Genomic DNA, 23,002 nt, shown 5'->3' on the forward strand with positions numbered 1-23,002 from the left:
GGTACTCGGAGCTTGTTGTCGTGCAGTACTTGCTTAACATGTTGAAGCTCCGCACCCAGGTGTTGTTCATCGCAGATCCCACGTGCTCTCTGAAACAATGATTTACCAACGGTAGATAACTGTGTTGGGTGGTGGTGGGACTCACCATGAAGGTATTTGTCTGTATGGGTTTTCTTCCGATACACAGTGTGACTCAAGGTGTTATTAGGGTTACGGATAACCAAAACATCTAAGAAAGCTAAGGAGTTGTTTGCCTCTGACTCCATAGTGAATTGAATTTTGGGGTTTTGGATAAAATCCGTAAAAGTAGTTTTATTTAAATATCTATCGTCGTCTTAGAATGAAAACCTCGTAAATGCATTTTTTTTTTCAATATTTTTTTATTGCATTTCTTGGAAGATAATCGTAAAAAATTTGGAATACTAATCCTTTTCCTGAAAATTTATTTTTTGCACTTACGAGGTTTTCACTCTAAGGCGTCGCTTTGCAACTTAATTGGTAAGAGTGGTTGTCCCTTTTATCGCTACATCAGTAAAACTCAGTCAGTTTGGTGTCAAGGGACTGAGTTTAACCATTGACGTACCCATTAATTTGATGAAAAGGTAATATCGTAAAGCCATAGGTCAACACTTCGAGGAAACAAGTAATTTGAGTTAAAGTTTAAAAAAAAGTCCAAAATAAAAGTATAACATTTATTACATTCCATATAAGAATAATTCCGTAGGCACTTTATTTAGCAAATCGCAGCCAATAACGAAATAACAATACAAACAGCTCTATTTACAATTAATTCATTATTATAATAATTAACTCTATCGCAAAATAATAACATAATTATGTAAGTATATTTTAAATTAATCTCCATAATTTCATTTATTTGGGAAGGACGCGCATCTTTAAAATTAAAAAAAAAACTGGTCTCCTCAACTAACTTTGCATCCCTAAAGTCAGCTTTTTGTCGTTTCACGCGTGCGCATAGGTATTGTTTTGCTTTTTGACTGTCGTGAAGTTTTGTAGCCAACTTAACAACGGCAAAGTTATTAGACAAGAATAGTAAGTCTATATATTTTATAATAAAAAAAAAACATTTCATATTTAAAATCAAAGGTACATTTTAAGTGCTAGGTCATTTAAGACGTACCTTTACACACATAAATTTCGTTTCAGTCAGCCAGATATATAATATTTATTTATGTACTTCTATCACCTAAGAATATTTCTAAATACATACGAATAGGCGAATCAAAATCGCTGCCATATTAAATAATTCTGAATTCTCCCCAACACAATTATAAACATTTAACAAAATAATAACAAATAAATAATGTTGGAATGTTATGAGCAAAAGCACAAATAGCTCGCTTAAGTTATATTCTATATATTAATACATAATCTAGGCCTATATTTAGCCAGTACACTATTCAAAATTTATATCATACATAAAGCTTAAGAGTTTGTTTGTTTAAACGCACTAATCTCAGGAACTACTCGTCCGATTTCGCAACGTCAGATAGCCTATTTAACAAGACAAGCTATATACTATTTTTTATCCGGGTGCGGGATGTAGTTCCCACGGGAATTGCCGCGAGGCGCGGGTGAGACCGCTGGCAGAAGCTTTGTGTTATCCAATTTTCGCGTTAAATTATTATTCTTTCTAATATTATAAATACAAAAATGTCGGCTGTCTAGAAAGCGTAAAAAAATATTTGTCCTACACCGACCACAGATTGATAAAATTAATGTTGGCCTAACTGTCTACCCCTTTACGTATCATAAATTATAATAAATAACTTTCTCCCTTTTACCCGACTGCGCGACAGTTGAAGTAAAATAGAGTAGTGTTTAGCGTAGACTTAAGATCTTAAAATGCATTTTAATTTGCCATGAAACTGGTGTTATGTTATGACTTATACTCTATCTAAAGTACACGCTATGTTGAAAGCTCGGTAATTCACACAAATATTCAAAAGTATGCAAGCACTATGTACTTTGATCAAAGGCCACCATTCATACATAATAATATAATTACCAAATATTTGCTGCCTATATTTTATTCACATCAATTAGGCCCAGACTCCAACTAAGAGAAGTTTTTAAACAACCAATAGAATTTAGTTTTTCAGTTTGGCAGTCGTTACGGGTAGTCAGAAGCCAGTAAAGCTGACACCAGTCTAACCAAGGGGTATCGGGTTGCCCGGGTAATTGGGTTGAGAAGGTCAGATAGACAGTCGCTCCTTGTGGCACACTGGTGCTCAGCTACATTCGGTTAGACTGGAAGCCGACCCCAACATAGTTTAGGAAAAAGGCTCGAAGGAAGAAGAGAATTTAGTTTTTCAAACATCTTCTCTGGCCAATCAGTCCTTCTTAGTATCCTTCAGCGGCAAAATTCTATTGGGTGTATAAAATCTTCTCCGCTTTGGAGCTCGGGCTGGTTGAAAAATACTGAAAACATTTTGATGACAGTTTGCATTAAAATAGCTTATACATCAGAATAACATATAAGCTACTTTTTATCCCGGTACATAAAGGTCCAAGTTTACCGACAACATAAGAGTCAGTTTTTCTTAAAAGAACTGCTTAATTTGAAAATTGAAAATGACAATTATTCATAGTCAACAATGATTTTGAGAAAACCGACGTACATTATGATGAATTATTACGTTCAATTTCCAAAGTAAACAGCTGTTCTTACAAAAACGAAATTGGGCCTCTTAGTTTCCTCGAAAAAACAAAAAACCAGCTAGAAATTAAATAAAAAACAGCTTATTTCTACGCTGTGCTCACTAGCGCCACCTACCGTGCGCATTAGTCATCATCTCCGAACATTGACAGCGGGTCTTCGAACACGGGCTCCGTGGGTTTTGGCGTTTCTTTGATAGCTGGCTTCGATGTGTGGGGTTTTTGGTCCGCTAGAAAATAATTTGAAAGGGTGAGATAATATGGTGTGAAAAGATTAAATAAAACTCCTATTGATATTACAAACGTGAAAGTTTGTATGTTTGTTTCTCTTCCACGCAATAACTGCTAGTTGGATTTTGATAAAATTTGGTACGATTTCAGGCTTAGTTCCCTTGGGATATGGATGAAAACGTTGAAATATTCGTATGTACATACCTCCCGAAACATTTAGTTTGTTTATTAAAGGCGTCAACCCCAAGAAGAAGAATCCAGTAGGGTCAATTTCAAAAATTATTATATCCGGGGCTGTGTTTATCCGGGTGCTCGGATTAATTCCCACAGAAAGCGGGTGAAATCACTGGCGAAAGCTAATTCATTATAAAGCTTTTTTGAACAACATACAAGGGTTAAAAAGTTACACGAAAGAGACAAAAAATAAAAAGGTTACTTACCAACACTCTTCTTAGTCTTAACACCAAACAGATCATCATCATCATCATCATCACCAAACAGCGATCCCTTCACCATTTCTCTTTTAACTTCTTTCTTTACTTCCACTTTCTTTTCTACTGCCTTTCTTTCTTTCTTATTACCAAACAATTCATCTTCACTATCTGAATCGAATATAGTAGTTTTTTTAACTGTTTTACTTTTACCTTTAAATATTTCTTCATCATCATCATCATCATTTTCATCACCGAATAGTGATGATTTAACATTTTTAGTAGTTTCATCATTTTTAGTAATTGTACTATCATATACTTTGCCTAGTGTTGAAATTCCAATATTTGAATCTATATTTTGAGGTTTTTTACTGGTTTCTGAAGTTAAATCTTTATTTGTAGATTCTAGTTTATTAATAGGACTAGTATTGAATATATCTTCATCATTTAAAATGTAAACTACTTTAGATTTCACATCTCTTGCGTATGGTTTATCAATTTCAGTAGTTTCAGACTTTATTATAGTTCTATCTTTTAGATCGGGCTGTATTTCAGCCTTTGCTAGTTTAGGTTCAATTTCAGACTTTTCTACATTTTCAGTCTGTTTAATTTCATTATCTAAGTTAGACTTTTGACTGATTTCAGTCTGTTTCCGAGGTGGATCGTCTATCGAGCTAGAATTATCAGTCGAGTCTTCTCCAAAATCGATTCCAGACTTTCTCACGGCTTCCCGCCTAGCCCTTCTAGTAGACGGCCGTCTTTTCACCTGGATTTTAGCCCTTTCTTTAGACAATTTATTATCTAGAATATCAGATTCTGGTTCACCGTCAAAACTCACAGATTTTATCATTTTAGAATCTGTGTTTTGAGATTCTGGTATTTTTTGTTCAGATTTTGGACTTTCTGGGTAGACTTTTGTGTCTGATTTTGGGTCTGAAACGCTTTGAGTCTGACCGTCTGTCTGATCGTTGGGTTTAGCCTTTTTAGGCGAAGCTCCAGGTAGTAATGCATTGACGTTAATATTTAGACCAACTTTAAGTTTTCCTACTTTTTTCGGTTCAGATTTAACTTCAACAGGTGTATTGTCAGGTTTAGTTATTTCAGGTTTACTTTTAGGTACTTTAAATATATCTTCGTCATGAGTTATTTTTGTATCTTTAAGTATGTTTTCAGAAACTACAGGTTTTTCCTTTTTAGCCACAAATAGTTCGTCATCAGAAGATTTAACTGATTCTACATTACTTTTAGTTACAGGACTTTCTTCCTTAGGTTTTGGTGATAAAGTTGGTTTTTCATTTTTAGTTACTGTTGAGAATATATCTTCATCATCTGAAACTATGTCTAGTGTTGGTTTTAAGTTAGGTATTTTTGTAGGTGTTTTAAATAGTTCATCATCGGATAAGACTGTTGGTGATTCTTGTTTCATATTCACTGTTTTAGTTAATTTATCTATATTAGAATCTTCTTTCTTATTCAAACTTGTATCTTTTGGCAATTCATGTAGTTTTTCATCTTTAAATATATCATCAACCGGAGCCTTTTCAGTTTCTAATACTTTACTAACATCAACAGGTAAATTATTTTCAAAATTAACATCAGGTATTGGCGGCAAATTTTCATTTTGTGGTATTTTCGGTTTAGGTAGAGTAGAAAACATATTATCATCTATTTCATCACCCATTTTGCTAAATTCGTCATCGGGTGGTTCGTCGGTGAACAGACCAAATATACGATCTTGTGTTGGGGTAAAATCTTGAGGATTCTCTTCGAAAATTGGGTCATTCTTTTTGAAAAATAGACTTTCATCATCAGAATCATCATCAAATAATGCATTAACATTTTTACTCTTTTTCGGTTCTTTAGGTTTTTCGAATTCAGGCGGTTCAGTTAGAATATCACTGAAAATATCAGCTTCAATATTTTTGGAAATAATTTGTTCAGTTTTATTGTCTTTGTCAGTCTTTTTAGTATCTTTGAGTAATGTTTCTGGGAATTCTGTTTCTATGTTTTTAAATATTGTTTCTTTATTGTCTATTTTTTGTTCTGGGGGCGCGAAAATATCATCTTCTAATGGGGGTGTATCAAAAATATCGTCAATTTTAGTGGTTTTTGGGATGTCATTAATTTTTACATTTGTTTCATTAGTTACATTAGAATTAATTATTGTGTTTTTACTATGTTCTTTAGGCGGGAGGTCATCAAAATCTTGATCGCTAAAATCATTAGTGTCTGAAGAACTTTGTTCAATGTTCTGAATATTCCTATGTATACGGTCTGATATTTTAGCTGCATTGATTTCAACATTTCTATTTAATTGTTCACTTACTGGTAAAGGTTTAGAATCTTCAGATTTCTCAATAGATTCAGTAGCTGTTATATTATTATTTACATTAATTTCAATTGGTTTGCTATCAATATTTAAATTATCATTTTTATCTTTAGTTATTTCATCAGATTTAACTACTGGAGTACTAACTATTTCATCATCATTCAAAATATCGTCTGGTATTTTAATTTCATTTTTGATCGAAACTTTTTCAATATCTTTATTTTTAGATACAGTTATATTTTGGTCGTTAGATTTTGATGGTTCTGCAAATAGATTACTTTCATCATCATCATCATCAAACAATGATGGACTTTTGAAAACACTTGATGTTGGTGGAGCAATATTTTTCGTACTATCTTCAACTCTTTTACTGAAATCTTTAGGTTTTTCTAAGATAACAGGAGTATTTTGTACTTTATTACCGTCAGTATGTTTATCAGTTTTCACATCACTGAATATATCATCTTCATCATCATCATCATCAAATATACTTGGAGGGATGTTTTTGGTGATTTTCGGTTCACTTGGTTTTTCAATTATTTTTGGTTTATCAACTACAACAGGTTTAGGACTTGCTATAGGCTTTTCAACTGGTTTCGGTTTCGTTTCCTCAGCAAATAATTCATCATCACTATCAAATATACTCTTCTTGTTATTACTGCTAGTCGCCACTTCAACTTTCACCGGTTTCGGCGCAGCAATTTCAGAGAAAAGATCATCATCGTCTTCAAATATAGATTTAGTTTTAACATTATCTTTTGCAGGCATTTTCACAACATTCGTAGAAAAGATATCGTCAATATCATCAAAAAGATTGTCGCTAAACAAATCTACTTTTGGTTTTTCGACTTTTTCAACTTTCTTATCTTTGACTTCGTTTTTCTTTTGTATTTCTGTTTTTATATCTTTAACGATATCAACTTTATCTTTAGTGACCTTTTTGCCTTCTGACCTTGCAAATAAGTCATCGAATATATCTTTTTGCGTCTGGTTAATCTGTTGGTTAGTTTGTGACTCTGATCGCGAATCGCTTTCGCTTTCGGCGTCGGATGACGAAGATTTTCGTTGATTGCGTTTCAAGATGGCGGCGCCTATACTTTCTGTGCCTTTGTTGCCAAATAGCGAAATGCCTCCCACGGGTTTCTGGAAAAATAAAAATAACCATTTTAGACTTACTTCTTCCCACGAGCTCACGCACGTCTCTAGGTTTCTATTTCCCACACATGGGTTAAAAGTAACCTATATTATCCACATATTCTGATATTTTAGCTGTATTACTGATAAGTTTCATAAAAAATCCACCTAGTAACTCTAATATTACTAGGCAAACTTGGGAGTTACAGAAAAAGTATAGACAATATATTCCAAATCACCTTATATATACCTATATCAGAATAACATATTCATAAGTAGAGCTTTATCCATGTTCGGGAAGAATTTTTTTATACGACAAGTTATCCTATCTGACTTTCAGGCTTCTGACTACCCGTAACGACTGCCAAGAATGTTCAAATGACAGTTGGCTTTAAGTATAATAATAATAATTACCTTAACTTTATCAGCATCATGTTGGCTCGCTGTGTCAGCACTAACACTCGTAGTGTGATGAGCATTGTGATGATCACGATGTGTATCACGGTTGGGGAACATTGGGGAACTGGCGTTAACAATGGGGTTGTTTGCTGGCTGTGGAGAAAATAATATTATTTAATAATTAGTGAATTCAATACTAGCTGTTTCAAATACCGTGTATCGTGGGAACTACTGGATAAAATATAGCCAATGGAGATAGTGTAGCTTCCCAGCAGTGACAATCGGAATTCTGTAAATAGTTTCAGCAGTTTCAGGGTCCAGGTACAAACCAACGAAAAAATATCCTTTTTTAAATTAAATTATTATAGATACGTCCGACCAAAACAGTAGCAAAAAAAAATTCTCACGAATTGAGAACCTCTTCTATGGTAAATCGGCAAAAAATCATTACCACATTTTTTTCTACAAACAACTAACTTATTATTTTCTTATACAAATCATCCTCCTCCTGCCCGTATCCCAATTTTATTTGGGGTCGGCGCAGCATGTTTTCTCCTTCCAAACTCTTCTATCTGCCGTCATCTCACAAGTAACATTGTTTCTTACCATATCTACTTTCACACAATCCATCCAATCCTTTCTTTGGTCGTTTACTAATTTCTTATATATAAAAATTAAATATATGTCTCACCTGTTTAAAATCACTAAATATATCTCCTTCATCGCTGTCCTCTCTATGTTTAAACCCGAACAGTTCGTCTGACACCTGCGCCCGCGCATACGGCTGCTGTCGGTGTAAGTCCGCGAATATGTCAGACTCCGCGCTGTCTGACTGTTCTGACTCGTCTGATAGAGGCGGCGGCTCGTCGGGGAATACTGTGCCTGGGAAGAAATAATAATTATCAAAATGGTTAGTGGGACTTGTCAAATTATTATGTCATCCATCATATGACGAGCCTTTTCCCACCTATGTTGGGGTCGGATTCGAGTTTAACGTATGCAGCTGAGTACCAGTGTGCCACAAGGAGCGACTGCCTATCTGACCTCCACAACCCAGTTACTTGGGCAATCTGGATAAGTAACTTTTGGTAAGACTGGCTTTCATTCTTGCTGGCTTCTGACTAACCGTAACGACTGTCAAAGATGTTCAAATGACAGCCAGGACTTTCGGAACACAGAAGGTCTAGTCAAAATAAAATGGTCAAGCATCCTTGGAATGACCACGCCAAGCGTTGTTCAATACATTGATTACATTAATAAAACATAAATTAAATTATTTTCTAATTAAGAAATAAATCAGTATGTATGTTATAGATAATAACTTACTAGAGACGGGATCCTGTGGTCTGTATATCTTGCGGACTGTCGGTTTCGCTGGCTCGTCATAGTCTGGCTCCTTTTCAACCGGCTGTAAAAATAATAATAGTTAGGTTAGTGCTATGTATTTAAATATTACATATACATACTTAACATTGGATAGTGGAATAGTATGTTTTTGTTTACTTAAACGAGCAAATCTGAAAATTGGGCTGAAAAAATATTTCAGAGTTAGTCTTCTTTTTATCCAGGTGCGCGGAGCAGTTATATAGTTTATTTATTTATTTACAAGGCACACCAACAACTTATTTACAATTACTTTCGCATATATAAGTTTACAATAATGGTTAGTCCTGCGTAAATAAGTTAATTACAGGTGCGCACAACGCTCAAATTAAAAATAACTCAAATTAAACCAAACCAAACTATACATAACAAAAATAATAATAAAAAATAGGTTCCATGTTATTGAAACTGCTAGAACAATATTACTTATATATTTATATAGAATATGCCTTATTATATTCATGTACAGATGTACATTTATAAACAAATCTTGTATGACACACTTTTAGAACTTTTTTTTGGAATATAACATAAGGCATCCGACCCAATATTCTATATATGTTGTTTTGTTTACTAAAGACATCTGATTTGACATTTGACATTCATTACATAATCGTACTAAGCTCCATACGAGCTAATATCAGAATTATATATCTAGTTTTCAAATCAACTAATGGATATAGATAGTATTGGGAACGTCTGTATAGCTGATAGCCCTATTGTTTTTCTTCACAAATATATGGATAACTATCGAGCTAAATACATAAAGACATTTGAGAAATTATTTCAGTGTTAGATAGCCCATTTATCGAGGAAGGCTATAGGCTACTTTTTATCCGGGTTCGTGCCGTGGTTCCTACGGGATGCGGGTGAAACCGCTGACAGAAGCTAGTAATATATAATTGTAAGTTGTATGTTCTACACAATGTAATGTTGTTCTGAATAAATGAAATGAAGTGGACCTTAGGAGGTTCAGTAGCGCCGAGCCGCCTCGCAATCTCGCTAGCGACGTCAGCCGGCGTGGGCCGCGGCGCCAAACCCGGCTCTGACGCCAGAGACGAACTGGTCTCTGACACCTGCTTAGTAAAAAGAGGTCAAAGTTTATATCTTCTGGTGGTTGAGAAGTTAGAAGAATGTATTTTAGAAAGTACTGAAGACACGTGAAAAAATATTTGGCTACCCATGTGTGCGCGGGCAAAATTAGCTAGGTAAGAAATGTACGACAATTGACGAAATTTTGAAGCACTGTATAAAAAATATAACTTGCAGAATAGAAAAAAACTAAAATTCAAAGCTGCAACAAAAGGCCACTCACTATTGTCAGTTATTGTTCACATTGCAATTTCGACTTTATTACCATACTTTTAAGATATATTTTTACTCTTCATCTAAAAATGTCTGTAACGTCACTATAGTTTCCAATTTCATACCAATTACTTAGAAAATAACCGTTTTAAGCATTTCCATAAAAATATTTAATTTAACTAGTACCAACTATCCTATTTTTTTTTTAAAACCTGCTTCTATCATTCTTCTTCTTAGCGTTTATCCCGTCTTGTGACAGGGTCCGCTTTCCGTATCTTCTTCTTCCACTTCGCTCTATCCTGGACATCTTCCTCTTCGAGTTCGCAGATTTCCATGTCTTTCTTTACGACACTTTCTTACTTTCTTTCTTCTATCATTATAATTATTCTAATGACAATATTACTCACAGTAGTAACAGTATTATGTTGCGGCGGCGGCCTGGCCCTCGGGGCGGAGTCCTCGGGCTCCGACGCCGAGTACTGGTCGCTGTCCGCCTCCCGAGCCGACCCTGAACTCTCTGAGTCGCTGTCTTCTACCACTAGACCTGGAAAAAGGTCAATGGATTCAAAGTCAAGTAGAAAGTTTTTTTTAATGTCATATAGGTTTCATTTCAAGTTCTTATGAACCGCCAATAATATCAATATAAAATGGCCTAAAAATGTTTCATTACATTAATCTACGATTTATTTGTTGAAATATTGTCATTATTATAGTTAATTCATAATTACCTATAAATACATGTATTTATTATATCTATATTGTTTTAGCGTCAACAATAATAGATTAGGTACAATGCATTAGGATTATAGTCCCTAAATTAAATGGTTCCTTAGAGAAGTGAGTAAAACTGCGTAAATTACTAATAACTAAAATTCAAAACAGAAAACATCTTTAAAAAAATTACACTTGCACTTTCACTCACCAGCATGCCACTTGTTCTTCCAGGGTTGAGAGCCGATGATGTACGGGAGAGGCCGCGACGAGTACATGTCTTTGGGTTTTAACACCAATCTGGAAATATATACGTCAAGCTTTAATATATGATTTAAAAATAGAAGTTTCCGAGGTATTGGATTATTTACTTTTTGTATATTTCCTAATTTATGTAAACCAATTACCACATCTTTTACACGGCCATTTTATGAAGAGTTCTTCCGTATTTCGGAAGGCACAAATTGGTGGATTCAACTGTCATTTAAGAACCTTTTGCTGTCGTTAAGGTTATAAGCCAGAAAGTTGTGTTGTTGTAACTGGGATAAAGAGGTCAGATAGGCAGTCGCTATGTGTGGCGTGCTGGTACTCAGCTGTTGATTAAACTAGAAGCCGACCTCAAGGGAAAAGGCTCGGAAGATGAAATGTTTGGAAGTTTGTAGCGCCACTTTCTTTGGAGACTAACTTTTGTTTTGACTGTTATCAATCTAACTTGAAAAAACGTTTTCGAGTTTGCAAGGTGGAAGAAGAAGGTAGCGGTCAGTAGATTGATGCGGCTTATGACCAGAACTGTTGGTGCTTCTTGGGGGAAGCCTACGTTCATCAGTGGATGATATAGAGGTGTATCTGAGGGTATGACCTGGCAGGCAGTTCATCATCAGACTGTGTGTCGGTGTCGCTGTCCTGCAGGATGGTGATCAGCTCGTGAGCGCTCTCCAGCACCGCTATGCTGCGCTTCAGACCTGACAGCTCATCGGGGACTTCCGGCTTTGGTGGTTCCTAGAAAAAGACAAACATTTTGCCTCAAAAATATGTAATAACATTCGGATTAAATATGAATATATTTTAGGTAGGCTAGGGCGTAACCAATAATGTAAAACTACTAGCAATAAACTATTTTTTTTTGTCTCAAGTTTTTTTTGTAAAATAAATCCAAGAGTCCCAATTTTTTTGCACTCTCTCTTCTACAACTTTCTATGTTAGTGTTTATTTAGTTCACAACACAAATTGTTCCTATATGGTATCGATTTTCTTTGAAGATCCTTAAATATAGTTAGTCCGATATTTCAGTATTTGGTTATGTATGTCAAATGCCAATCATACATACATTGTAGAACCATATTATGTTAGTATGTCCATGTGTTTTTATAAGTTATTTGGTGTAAATAGTTTTAACCGACTTCATAAAAAGGAGGATGTTTTCAATGACAAAGTTGGTTTGTTATTTTATTTAGTACATATTTATGTTAAATCTAGTTAGTAGTTATTTATCGTAAATTCCAGTAATGAAAAAATATATGGGCAAAATAAAATGCGTAAAAAACCTGCAATCGCGGGTGAATTACCCAAGGTTTATTTTTCATATCTCTTCATTATCTTTTGTTATATGAAGTGCGCATCCTCTGACAGATATTTTTTTATCATATTGGCTTAGATTTAATATAGCTTTAATTACTATCTTTACTAATATTATAAAGCTGAAGAGTTTGTTTGCTTGAAACCACAGGAAGTACTAGTCCAATTTGAGAAATTCTTTCAGTTTTAGATAGCCCATTTATCGAGGCAGGCTAGACTACTTTTTATACGGGTTCGTGCAACCTGCACGAACCCGTATGAAAAGCACTATTGCAAATAACTTTATTTTCTTTCAAAAAGAGTATCCATGAAGTTTCTTGTCGGTTCTTCTCCATGGGAGCACCTCTTAGGAACCGTGCAACATAGTTTGACGTTTCGAAATAGCTTTCATAGGCCTATTTGAAAACTTTGTCTTTGGCGTTCCCACGGGATGCGGGTGAAACCGCTGCTGGCAGAAGCTATATAGATAGGTTTAGGCAATGAGTGGAAAAGTCTTACCTTAACAGTCACAGCCTCTGTAGGTAATTCATCATCATCATAAACTCGACTCTCGATGAACTGTCGATTGCTGAGCGCCATAAATCTGTAAATAAATTCAATATTATCATTATTTCTAGTGAAAAAAGCCATTCGGCAGTGGTTATGGGTAGTCAGAAGCCAGTAAATCTTACAAGTCTCACCAACGGGTATTGGGTTGCCCGGGTAACTGGGTTGAGGGGGTCAGATAGGCAGTCGCTCCATGCAGCACACTGGTACTCAGCTGCATGCGGTTAGACTGGAAGCCAACCCCAACATAGTTGGGAAAAGGCTCGGCATTTGTTGTCTTCATGGTAGATGACTATTTAACTTTCTCATATACATATGCATATAAATAGTTTTGTTTCGTTGTTACATCACATTTTGTAATGCAAGAGTAATTAGTTAGTTTCCTGGTATGTTAGCTTTCATGAGTAAAATGTTTAACTGGTTCCAATGTCATTCTAGTTATTTTTAGTACTCACTCTTAATGAGTCAAATTCTTATTTTTTGTGAGTCTGAAGTTAGAGGTAAAATTGGTTTAGTAGTTTCTGAGATAAGCGCATTCAAACCAACATACAAAATTTACAGTTTCATAATATATCATTATTTTTACACACTGTCTACCTACATCTCTTTTATTCTCATTTTCCTTTCGCAGGTATTATGCTGGCAGAAATGTCTTTAGATATAAGATATTAGTAAGAATAATTACAAAATCACAGTAATTTAACTGAGTTAAATCGACAGCCAGTTCATTACACAGCTTAAAATCTAAACCCCCTTTACAGCAGTCGGGTAAAAACCATTATCTCTCAGAGCTAGGTAGTTTTCTTACATAATAATTAGCAGAACAATCTAATGAGTATAGCCATATATCTCGTGTTAATTGCGAAGAGAAACTACTCTCATTACAATTACTAATTAGCCAGTTTTGGCGGGAAACCATCAAACTGTGAAGATTTGTGCTCTTTTAACATTACCGTTTTATTTAAAAAATCGTGGCAATAAACTGTAAAAAGTCACGCTAATTGTAGTATGAGACTCCTTGAATATTTGTTAAGTTTTAGTTTGCTCGTCATCATAGGTGATCTGTGAATATATCAGCCGTCTAACTATGACGGTTCATGAAATACAGACGGGTGGTGGAGGGACAGCGAAGTCCTACCGGGAGTCACCCAATTTAACTATAACGACAACCGAACCATTTTCAGACGTCAAATCACCGATGTGACCAATGGGCAGCAAGTAAACAGAGGCCCGATTCTGCTAAGTTAATAATGTCAAAATTGAATCGCAATAGCAGTTTTAACTTTAGCGGGCATTCTGCTTCTACTACTACTATATAAGACCAATCGTATTTCAATGACATTCGATTGGTTTGCGATTGGTGTGCAATTTAGTCTATACGGTAGTTTGCTCTACAATCATATTGCAATCGTAAGTAATTTGCAGACAATATGATTCATTATTGAATCACAGGAAAGGATAAAAACGTTTATTTCAAAGAAAAAATAGCGGAATGCCACATACGCTTCAATGATAATTGAGTCGCGATTGGATCTCAGTCGGGTGTGAATCGTATGTCGCTAAAGTAAAATTAGTAGAATCGCGCCCCAGCTGGTTATGATTTAGTTACATGGTGCAACTGGGTCTTAGTAATTGGACCCCTTTTTCTCTATAAATATGGCACCCTAAAAATAATGATTATGGGGTATATGTATTAAGGAGGTTTAAGTATGCAGTACTTACTGATTGTTGACATTCTGTAGACTGATAGAGGCATCGTTGAGCACGTTCGTCATTTGTTCCAACTGGCTGTTAGCTTCCTGACATTTTGATAGCAGCCTCTGAAATATTACAAAGAGTTAATCTATAAGTACTAATATAATATGGAAACAATGTTTTGTTTTGTTTGTACCGTAAATGCTCCGATTATACTATTATGGAGTCTTGGCAGCTCTTCAACATGAGAAAAAAAGCCTGCAAAGGCTTATTTGAAATATATAAAAATGAATTGCAGTTCGTTAGTCTCGCTAAAACTCGAGAACGGCTGGGCCGATTGAGCTGATTTTGGTTTTAAAATGTTTGTAGAGGTCCAGGGAAGGTTTAAACGATACGAAGTTCGCGGGATTAGCTAGTTTGAAATAAAAATGACTTTGTCTACTGAAACGGTTTGAAATAATCTTTCACTGTTGGGAAGCTACACTCATCCTGAGTAACATAGGCTATATTTTATCCCTAGCGTGTAATTCTATACTTACATAAATAAGGAGGAAACACTTATTTCGTTGTTTGTACTCTAGGAATGCGATTGAAACCGCGAAATATGACAAGTCATCATAATATAGGCGGAAAACTATAGAATTACAATAGAGTAAAAAACCTTAGGAATGTCATAATTATTAACCAATGATATGGCACATTACAGAAGTTATAAATTATAAGATTATTCTGAACTGAATTTTTTTATGTTTAAATGTTAATATATTGTAATTTAGTCATTGACTTCAAATTATTGAATTAATAAACTATCAAGGACATTTTTTATTTCCATTTGGCTCTAGTATTGTGAGAATATTTTAAGTTAATTAATAATTAGTGAGTTAATTTTTTAATGAGGTTTCCTATTTTTAACAGACTTTGAAATCATGATTCAATTAGGTACAGTATTGGATGATTGATCGTTCTTTTGGTATATAGACAAACTGCTAGAAAAAGCAACCAATAGCTACACACGGTATAAATTAGCTCAGTAATATAAAGCATTATTTCACTGAACAAAAGCTTACATATCAATGAAAAGTTTAACAGTTTTTGTATTTTTTGCAGTAAGTTATACACAATGAGTAAAATCATTTTATAACTTACTGGAAATAACTTAGTATATTAAATTATCCAAAAAATTGTTTAGTTTAAAATTTGTTAATTAGGGAATTGTAAATCCCCCAACCATTTAATTCCCTCTCTGCTTTTTTCTGTGTAACATCCTAGTAATAATAATATCAAGAATTAGTTACCTGATGTGTCTTCTGCAGTATAGTCAATAGCTGCTCGTCTCCGGCTAGCGTCCAGGTCGGAGCCAATTTGCGCAATGAGTCCGTGCTGGGATCATCCATCTTGAGGAACTAACTCTGCTACAAAGAAGATGATGATGATGAGGAAATGTGTTATAGCCTCCTTTTGTAGATCTATATGTATTTATTTTCTTATTTAGTGTGGTTTATAATTCCTTAATGTAATTTTAAATTACTTGTATAGTGTAATTTTCTTTTTGAACTAAGTTGAAATTGTTTTGTATCGTTTATTAGTAATTGTTTGCTTGCATTTTATAGTTTTGCTCATGGTTAACTTGTAGTGTTAGAAAACAAATGGCAAAACTTCTTTTTTAAAAGATTGTCTATGAAATTCCTATCTAGAACTTATAAGAATATTGTACTTTTTGGTAAATAGGACAACACAATAATTATTAGAAATTGAAGTTTAAATATTAAGTAAGTGGTTCATATTAAGGGGCAGTTTCTTTTTTAATATAAATTTTATGTTTTATTCTCATAGTGACCGGTTAACAAACTGTTTGTTAACTTCTTATTGAGTTTATTGTCCTATAATCTTACATGTAAGTAACAATTACAGAAGTATTTAGTATTAAGTCTAGACTACAGGATAAATACGGGGATTATATGAGTATCTGTATTGAAAAAAGTTTATTTAGTATTTTATATTCATTTTTAGGCTTGCTACTAGCTAAAAAGAATTTTAACACTTTAATAAAATATTCATACTCTGAGTTGGTAAGCTCATAGAGTTGAAATAAAAATGTGTTTAACACTAAAATAAAAAGATAATCAATAGCAATGCAATTATTTGCAGTAAGGTCACTTCACAAACAAACATTATTATTAAACTATCAGTGCAGAACTGATTTATTGCCGAAATACCAATAACAGTACGTAGGCAGATTACATTCCGCTCAATTGAGATAAAACTACGAGCGTCCGCGGATCTAGTAACAAATTATCAACATAATTTATTGAACGAATCTACCGACCAGTTTGTATACCACTTTTTACATTAAATAACTTACCGAACCGACTTAGTATACCACTCTCACATCACTGTTATACACTTTAGAGGTTTGTATTAAGTTAGAAACTTTCTACAGTTCAAATTATAAAGGTTTTCTTATTTATTTTCAACAGAAATAAGAGTGACGACTGTGATCAACAAAAAATATTATGACAATAGTGAATTGAAATGACACTGTTGACAGTGACAGGCAGTTTGTTGTAGAGTTGCTAGCTTAAGAAAGAAAATCTTCCTCTTTTAGTAGAATGTATTTTCCTTTTCGCTAATAATATATCGTTGCGAAAGAGTAAATTATATTTGTTTGTTTATTAAAGTTTGGTTGATTGGTGGTTGGTTAACATGAACACTAGTATCCGCGAGCAGTGACACACGTTTTCCAAGGGTATGTGCCTATGTGGTATTCTGATCTAGATCGATCCAGTGATTTTTGCGTAAAAGTGGTATACCGTATAAATATTCCATCAATAATATTATAATAGAATATGGAATGCAGATTACCTTTCTTTGATATCTATCAGCCTATTTCTATAATTTCTGTAATATGTATTATAATATTGTTTATATGATAGAAAATTGCATTTTGGCTCACTGCTTTCACTTGCTGTGTAGTAGAGTTGGAGTTTTACATAAGTAAAAATAAAAATTCTACACGGTTTAATTTAACTGATATTTAACGACTTGACTGCCATATACAAACATTGTTAACAAAATCAATAAAAGTATCAACCGTAAAAATACAAATTGGAAAGTGCCAATAAACGTCTCTGTAAATTACTATCATAATAATATTTATTAACGCTCGCAACATTGCAATTTACAGTTAACTTTTTCTACTTTCACGTAAACTCGAGTAGTAATGCATACAGCCAATTATCTTTTATTACTTCCCGAATATTAAAATTCATTAAAACGACAATGTAATGAGCAAATATAATGTTATTTAGTGGAAATTAAACAGACATAGATTTATTACTCAAAAATATCATGGCTTTTTCTTGAAATACATTATTTACTTAAGTATTTTGTTAGCTATTTGTTTTATTAATTAATGATAACTTTAAACAATATTAGTAATAATGACTTACTAATTACATACAGGTTAGGTAGTAATTATTCACATAACGAAAATGGTGTTTTAAAGCTTCGGTTCCAATTTTTGACCCAAATCGGGTTTGTATTTACAAATTAGTCAGATAATCTGATCTAATATACTGGCTACACTGTAATATTATGCATAAATAACGAAGTATTTTATTTACATAATCGAGAGCATCAATAGACGATATCGAATATCGATTTGTATGTAAATGTAAATTATAACCACTTATATGATTAGAATGACTCACAGCGTGAATATTACCTAGCTATATAGGCTGTGTAATAGATGCTTCCATGGTCACTCATTTAAGCGGGAAGTGATGACAAAGGTTTTTTGGATACTTGTATGAAAATTTGTGTATGAAAGTTTTCCCGCGGTTTCACCCGATTCCTGTGAGAACTACTGCCCGTAACGGGATAATATATAGCCTATGTTACTCGGGAAAATTGTAGCTTTCCAAAAGTGAACGATTTTGATGTTTTAAAAGCCAATTTTTTAGTAGTTTTGAAAAAAAATTAGTGGTTTTGCTCCATGCCGATTGTACACCTGCCTATCTAGGAAGGGGATATCTAGGAACTTAACACGAGGATATGCAGGTAAAACCTTTTCTATAATGACTAACATATTCGAAACTTAGCTCCCGACATAACCTAAGAGCTAAATACTTTCTTTTCTCACGACATGAGCACTAAACTCGTTCTACATAGCTGTAAGCACTTTTTGTTTTGTACATACAACACGACATTGTAATTAATTATGACTAATTAGTCGCTTGCTTTTAATATGCTCAAAGTTGACACGGAAAATGCCAGTTTTAGTAGAGATGATAGGAAAATCTGCGTGTTATACTAGAAGGAGGCTTTTATAAGTGACTTTACCTGTTTATAATTTCACTTGAAAATGTACTATATATATAAGCAATACTAGCAAGGCAAAGAAAAGAAAACTGAAAATGACATTCAGGAATTTTATGTTTATGGCTTATAGTTTTCGAGCGTTCCGTGGGATCTAGGGCCTGTACCGGGATAAAATAATGTTACCTACTCGGAAATACTAGCTTTCCAACAGCGAAAGAATAAATCGGTCCAGTAGTTTTTGTGTTTAACTATTACAAACAAAAATACTTTTTATATCTTACAATACTAATATGCGTAGGTACCTAAGTATAGTAGACAGACACATCGAAAGATTGTTCTTCTGCTTTATGCAGTAATAATTGTTTCGTATGGTTTCGTCTACATCACTCAGCCGCATGAAAATGTGCTAAGTATCTAACACTAAAAGATTTTTCAAATCGGATCAATACGTCGGTAGTTCTCAAGTTAAGTAAGCGTGTTTATCGAGAGAAACAAACTCCTCAGCTTCATAACAAAACAGCAAGTTAATAATTATTCCCGAGTATCCGTGAGTAAGTATTTAGTACGTGAGAGTGATCAATAAATGAGGAAGGCAGACTCTCACGGCGCGCCGAAAGTTTGCTCCACAATGCAAAGGTGAACGATTTGCGAGTTGCCGTTTGTGGCGCGAATTGTGAGCGGAGCGGAGAGTTTTTAGAACTTTTGTTTTTGAAAGAGATTTATAAATACTTATATTGTAAGGCTGTTGTGTGTTTGCTTGAACTTGAACTATACTGATGATCCGATTTGAAAAACTATATCTGGTAGGTAATTTTTAACGAGAGATGTTATAGGTTCGGTCTCTAAGTTCATCTAGTTACCATACGGCAGGAGAGTGAAACCGCTGGCGAAGGTAAGAACTATTTGTTATGACATGGTATAAAAAATAGCCTTCCTCGATTAATATGCTATCTTACACTGAAATATTGCATTTTTGAAATCTAGCCGGTAGTTCCATTTCTTTCAGGTGCAAACTTTTTACTTTATAACTATAGTGCCTACAAATTCTGTTTTAGGTAATAACTTACCTGAAAACGATGAAAACAAACTAAATAAATTATCCGTGTCCATGAACGAATGAAAAGAAAAACCATCGACTTTTAACGCGCAAGAGACTAATGTACCTACACCTCGCTATCTCTTATACCTTGTACCACCGCTCCCTCTACCGGGTGAAAGTAGTTTTATTTATCGATACTTGCATCAAGTACTCGCCGGATTAGCTCAGATTATGTGGACGAAGCGAAATCGTGCACATTGAGATGTCTGCTTACTACAAAGAAAGGTTTTACGATACTATCAACGGAATTTTTAAAAGAGAACACGGTAGAAAGGTTTTTGATATTTTCAGAGTACCTTTGTGTCAATTTACCACAGTCTCGTGGTCAATTCCAGGTCAAGTAAGCACCAATGTAACTTTTCTAAGTTATCAAATAGGCCTATGAAAGCTCTTTCGAAACGTCAAGCTTGTTCCACGGTTCCAAAGAGTTGGTCTCAAGGAGAAGAACCGACAAGACACTCCATCCAGAAAGAAGTATGTAGGGACCTGTAAGGACTTTCTGAATATATTAGGCACACCAATGGTTGAGAACGTCTCCGGACTGAGTAAATGTGAAGGAAAACATCTTTTTTAAACATCTTGAGGAGACCTGGACTCAATCCACCTTGAGCAAGTGTGAGAAGAGGCCACAGCCCGCACGTGGGACAATATAAAGGCAGATGCTGATTATAAAAATAATAACTATATATATATATAATAAGTATATTATGTATGTAGATTTATGAAGCTCAGTCATAATATCTTTGAAGTAACTTTACCTGAAGTGAATTCGTGATAGCTACAACGAAAACATTGAGGAAAAGTTACTGTTTTTATATTCTTAGTATCTTTTCCTCAATTATCCATAACTAGCTGTGTCTTGCGGTTTCACTTGCATCTTCGGAACTCTTATTCTTATAGGGAGAGTTCAACAAAATTGACAAATATGGCTAGATCAGTCGGCGCGAGTATATAATATGCTCCTCACTATTTATTACATCGATGTCACAACAAGCAATAATCTCCATAGGCGCTATCGACCGACTAAGGCCAACCGATTTTCCACGTTCAATTCCTAAAGTAAACAATTGTTTTAAGAAATCGCCATTGATCTTATGTCTAAAAGTTTTAAATGTTTCAAATGACCCCTCCCTCTGTAGGTTCAGCGTGAGGGAGTGTCAGACTCTTACTGACAAAATCCATCATGTTCCTTCTCAAGCCCTTTATGTACCAGCGGCGCGGTAACTCGCGCGAACAATCCCGCAGCCCCGGCAGGCTACCTCATAAACAAAGGTAGACATAATAATATTAGTATAGTTTTCCCACAGTAAGTAGGTACTACAATTCTTACAGAAACAGCTGACCACTTTCATATCTTTGGTAATTACCAGTTCACAATGTACCTACCTATGGGCGTTTCGATTCCCATGCTATCACTTTTTCTATAGAACCATGGTATTACTTTACTATGGCCACTATACAATACTATAGGAGTATGGATTGACCTTCAATCATTTGTATAATATACTTGGTTACCTGTTTCCCGCAGTTTCACTTGCGTCTACCCATTTTCAATAGTGCCTACTTGGTCAGCTCTTTTATAAAAGATTTTACAGACTGATGATAATCCATACCAACAGAATAAAATGGAAAAAATCTTATTTTTTGTTTGTTTGTTGTTAAAGGAAAGTTCTTATACTATCTGGGCTGAACGTGGGGTATATTTTATCCGGGTACGGGAAGAGATTCTCCCGGGACGCGAGTGAAACTGCGTAGCTCTTCAACCAGATTATCCTCGAGTAACATTGACTATATTTTGTCCGGCTACGGGAAGAGCTGGAACGCGGAAGAAACTGCTGGGAAACAGCTACTTTTACATTAAAATGCAAACCAGATACAAAGCCACGTTAATTACCTACTCCAAAACAATAACACACACACAAACGCATAAACAGGAGCTTAAATAAGTTATTGTCAAACAACACTACCTACATAAGTAGGTACAGTACGCCCACAATACCTACTGTAAACTAGTTGGTTTGTATTACCTGACTGTCTGCCCGCCTACCTATTGTAACTTGAGGGATTGTAATTTACACTTTGAAGTTCAAGGGCCTCAGACTGGTAAAAATAATTATTTGAGTATATTTTTTTATTATATGAAATCCCTCTGTGTGGGGCGGAAGGGAGTGCCAGTCTTTACTGACTGAAACCAAATTTGTACTATCTGGAGCCTTTCCAGGGTCTCGGTAATTCTTTGGAACAATCCCATCAAATATGTGCAAAGATATCTTTAACACTTCACTGTCCACAATGCAGACACAATCGGTATGTATCATATGCGACTTAGGGCGGGATTGTTCGAAAAAGTAATTGCGGTTCTGGTACATAAAGAGCTCCAGAAGGAATATGGTGGCTTTAGTCAGCAAGAGTCTGACACTCCAACACGCTGCACCCACAGCGAGAGGTCGACATTTCATATCTTTTTGTCATCGCTAAAAGCAGGACACCTAGTCACCACTTCAGCCTAATCAAGTCTACTGAAAAAAAAACAGTAAAATTGCGATCTAACTACACTTTTACCTTTCATCTTCCGAAGCTACAGTGTCACGGTTTGACAAATAAACGTACACAATATTGTAATTAGGCAACACCATTGCTTTATGCTTTTACTATTAAAGCTAATTTCAAAATGATTTCACTTTCTTTTGTACCAACTTCAAGAGTTTAATGGGTTCGTGATGAAGGCTCACCATTGATGTGCCTAGTCATGGTATTAACTGATATTAGAATAGCTATTCAGAAAGTTTATCTATTATAAGGCAGGTAGTATGTGTACCTATATATTAATTTTATGTATGATCAAAAAATGCGGTTAAAACAACGAATTTCTATGCAAATCCCTGAAGAATAATTTGAACAAACTATGTTTAACTAAAAGAGCTACTTAACCATCATTCAAACCAACAAAAACAAAATATATTCATTAAGGAAACAGTCTTACAGAAAAACTACAAAAATAAAACGTTCGTTCTACTTAAAATACTGTTTAGAACACATTTCTAGCAGTTTTTGCGGTAAACTTGATGACAACGTTTTTTTGACAATTCGAATCCGCCATTTTGTTTTTTCACGGTAGAAAGTTTTGGATGATTGGCCAATTAGTAATTACTATTGCGTTTGATG

The 23,002-nt window shown here is 34.6% G+C and overlaps 1 protein-coding gene across 1 annotated transcript; it reads right to left on the reverse strand.

Annotated features, from left to right (window-relative positions):
- Positions 1–678: 678 nt before the first annotated feature.
- LOC110378499 (WASH complex subunit 2C) lies at positions 679–16,965 on the reverse strand. The gene is made up of 13 exons (XM_064042642.1): positions 16,781–16,965; positions 15,714–15,830; positions 14,446–14,543; positions 12,676–12,760; positions 11,462–11,601; positions 10,814–10,902; positions 10,299–10,435; positions 9,549–9,662; positions 8,530–8,611; positions 7,895–8,085; positions 7,219–7,356; positions 3,351–6,813; positions 679–2,909 (listed from the first exon to the last, which is right to left on the reverse strand). The coding sequence occupies exons 2-13, from the start codon at positions 15,810–15,812 to the stop codon at positions 2,806–2,808; spliced, it is 4,740 nt and encodes a 1,579-aa protein (XP_063898712.1). The 5' UTR covers positions 15,813–15,830; positions 16,781–16,965; the 3' UTR covers positions 679–2,805.
- Between the last annotated feature and the right edge of the window lie 6,037 nt (positions 16,966–23,002).

Source organism: Helicoverpa armigera, chromosome 29 (assembly GCF_030705265.1).
Source record: "Helicoverpa armigera isolate CAAS_96S chromosome 29, ASM3070526v1, whole genome shotgun sequence".
NCBI classification, from domain to species: domain Eukaryota; kingdom Metazoa; phylum Arthropoda; class Insecta; order Lepidoptera; family Noctuidae; genus Helicoverpa; species Helicoverpa armigera.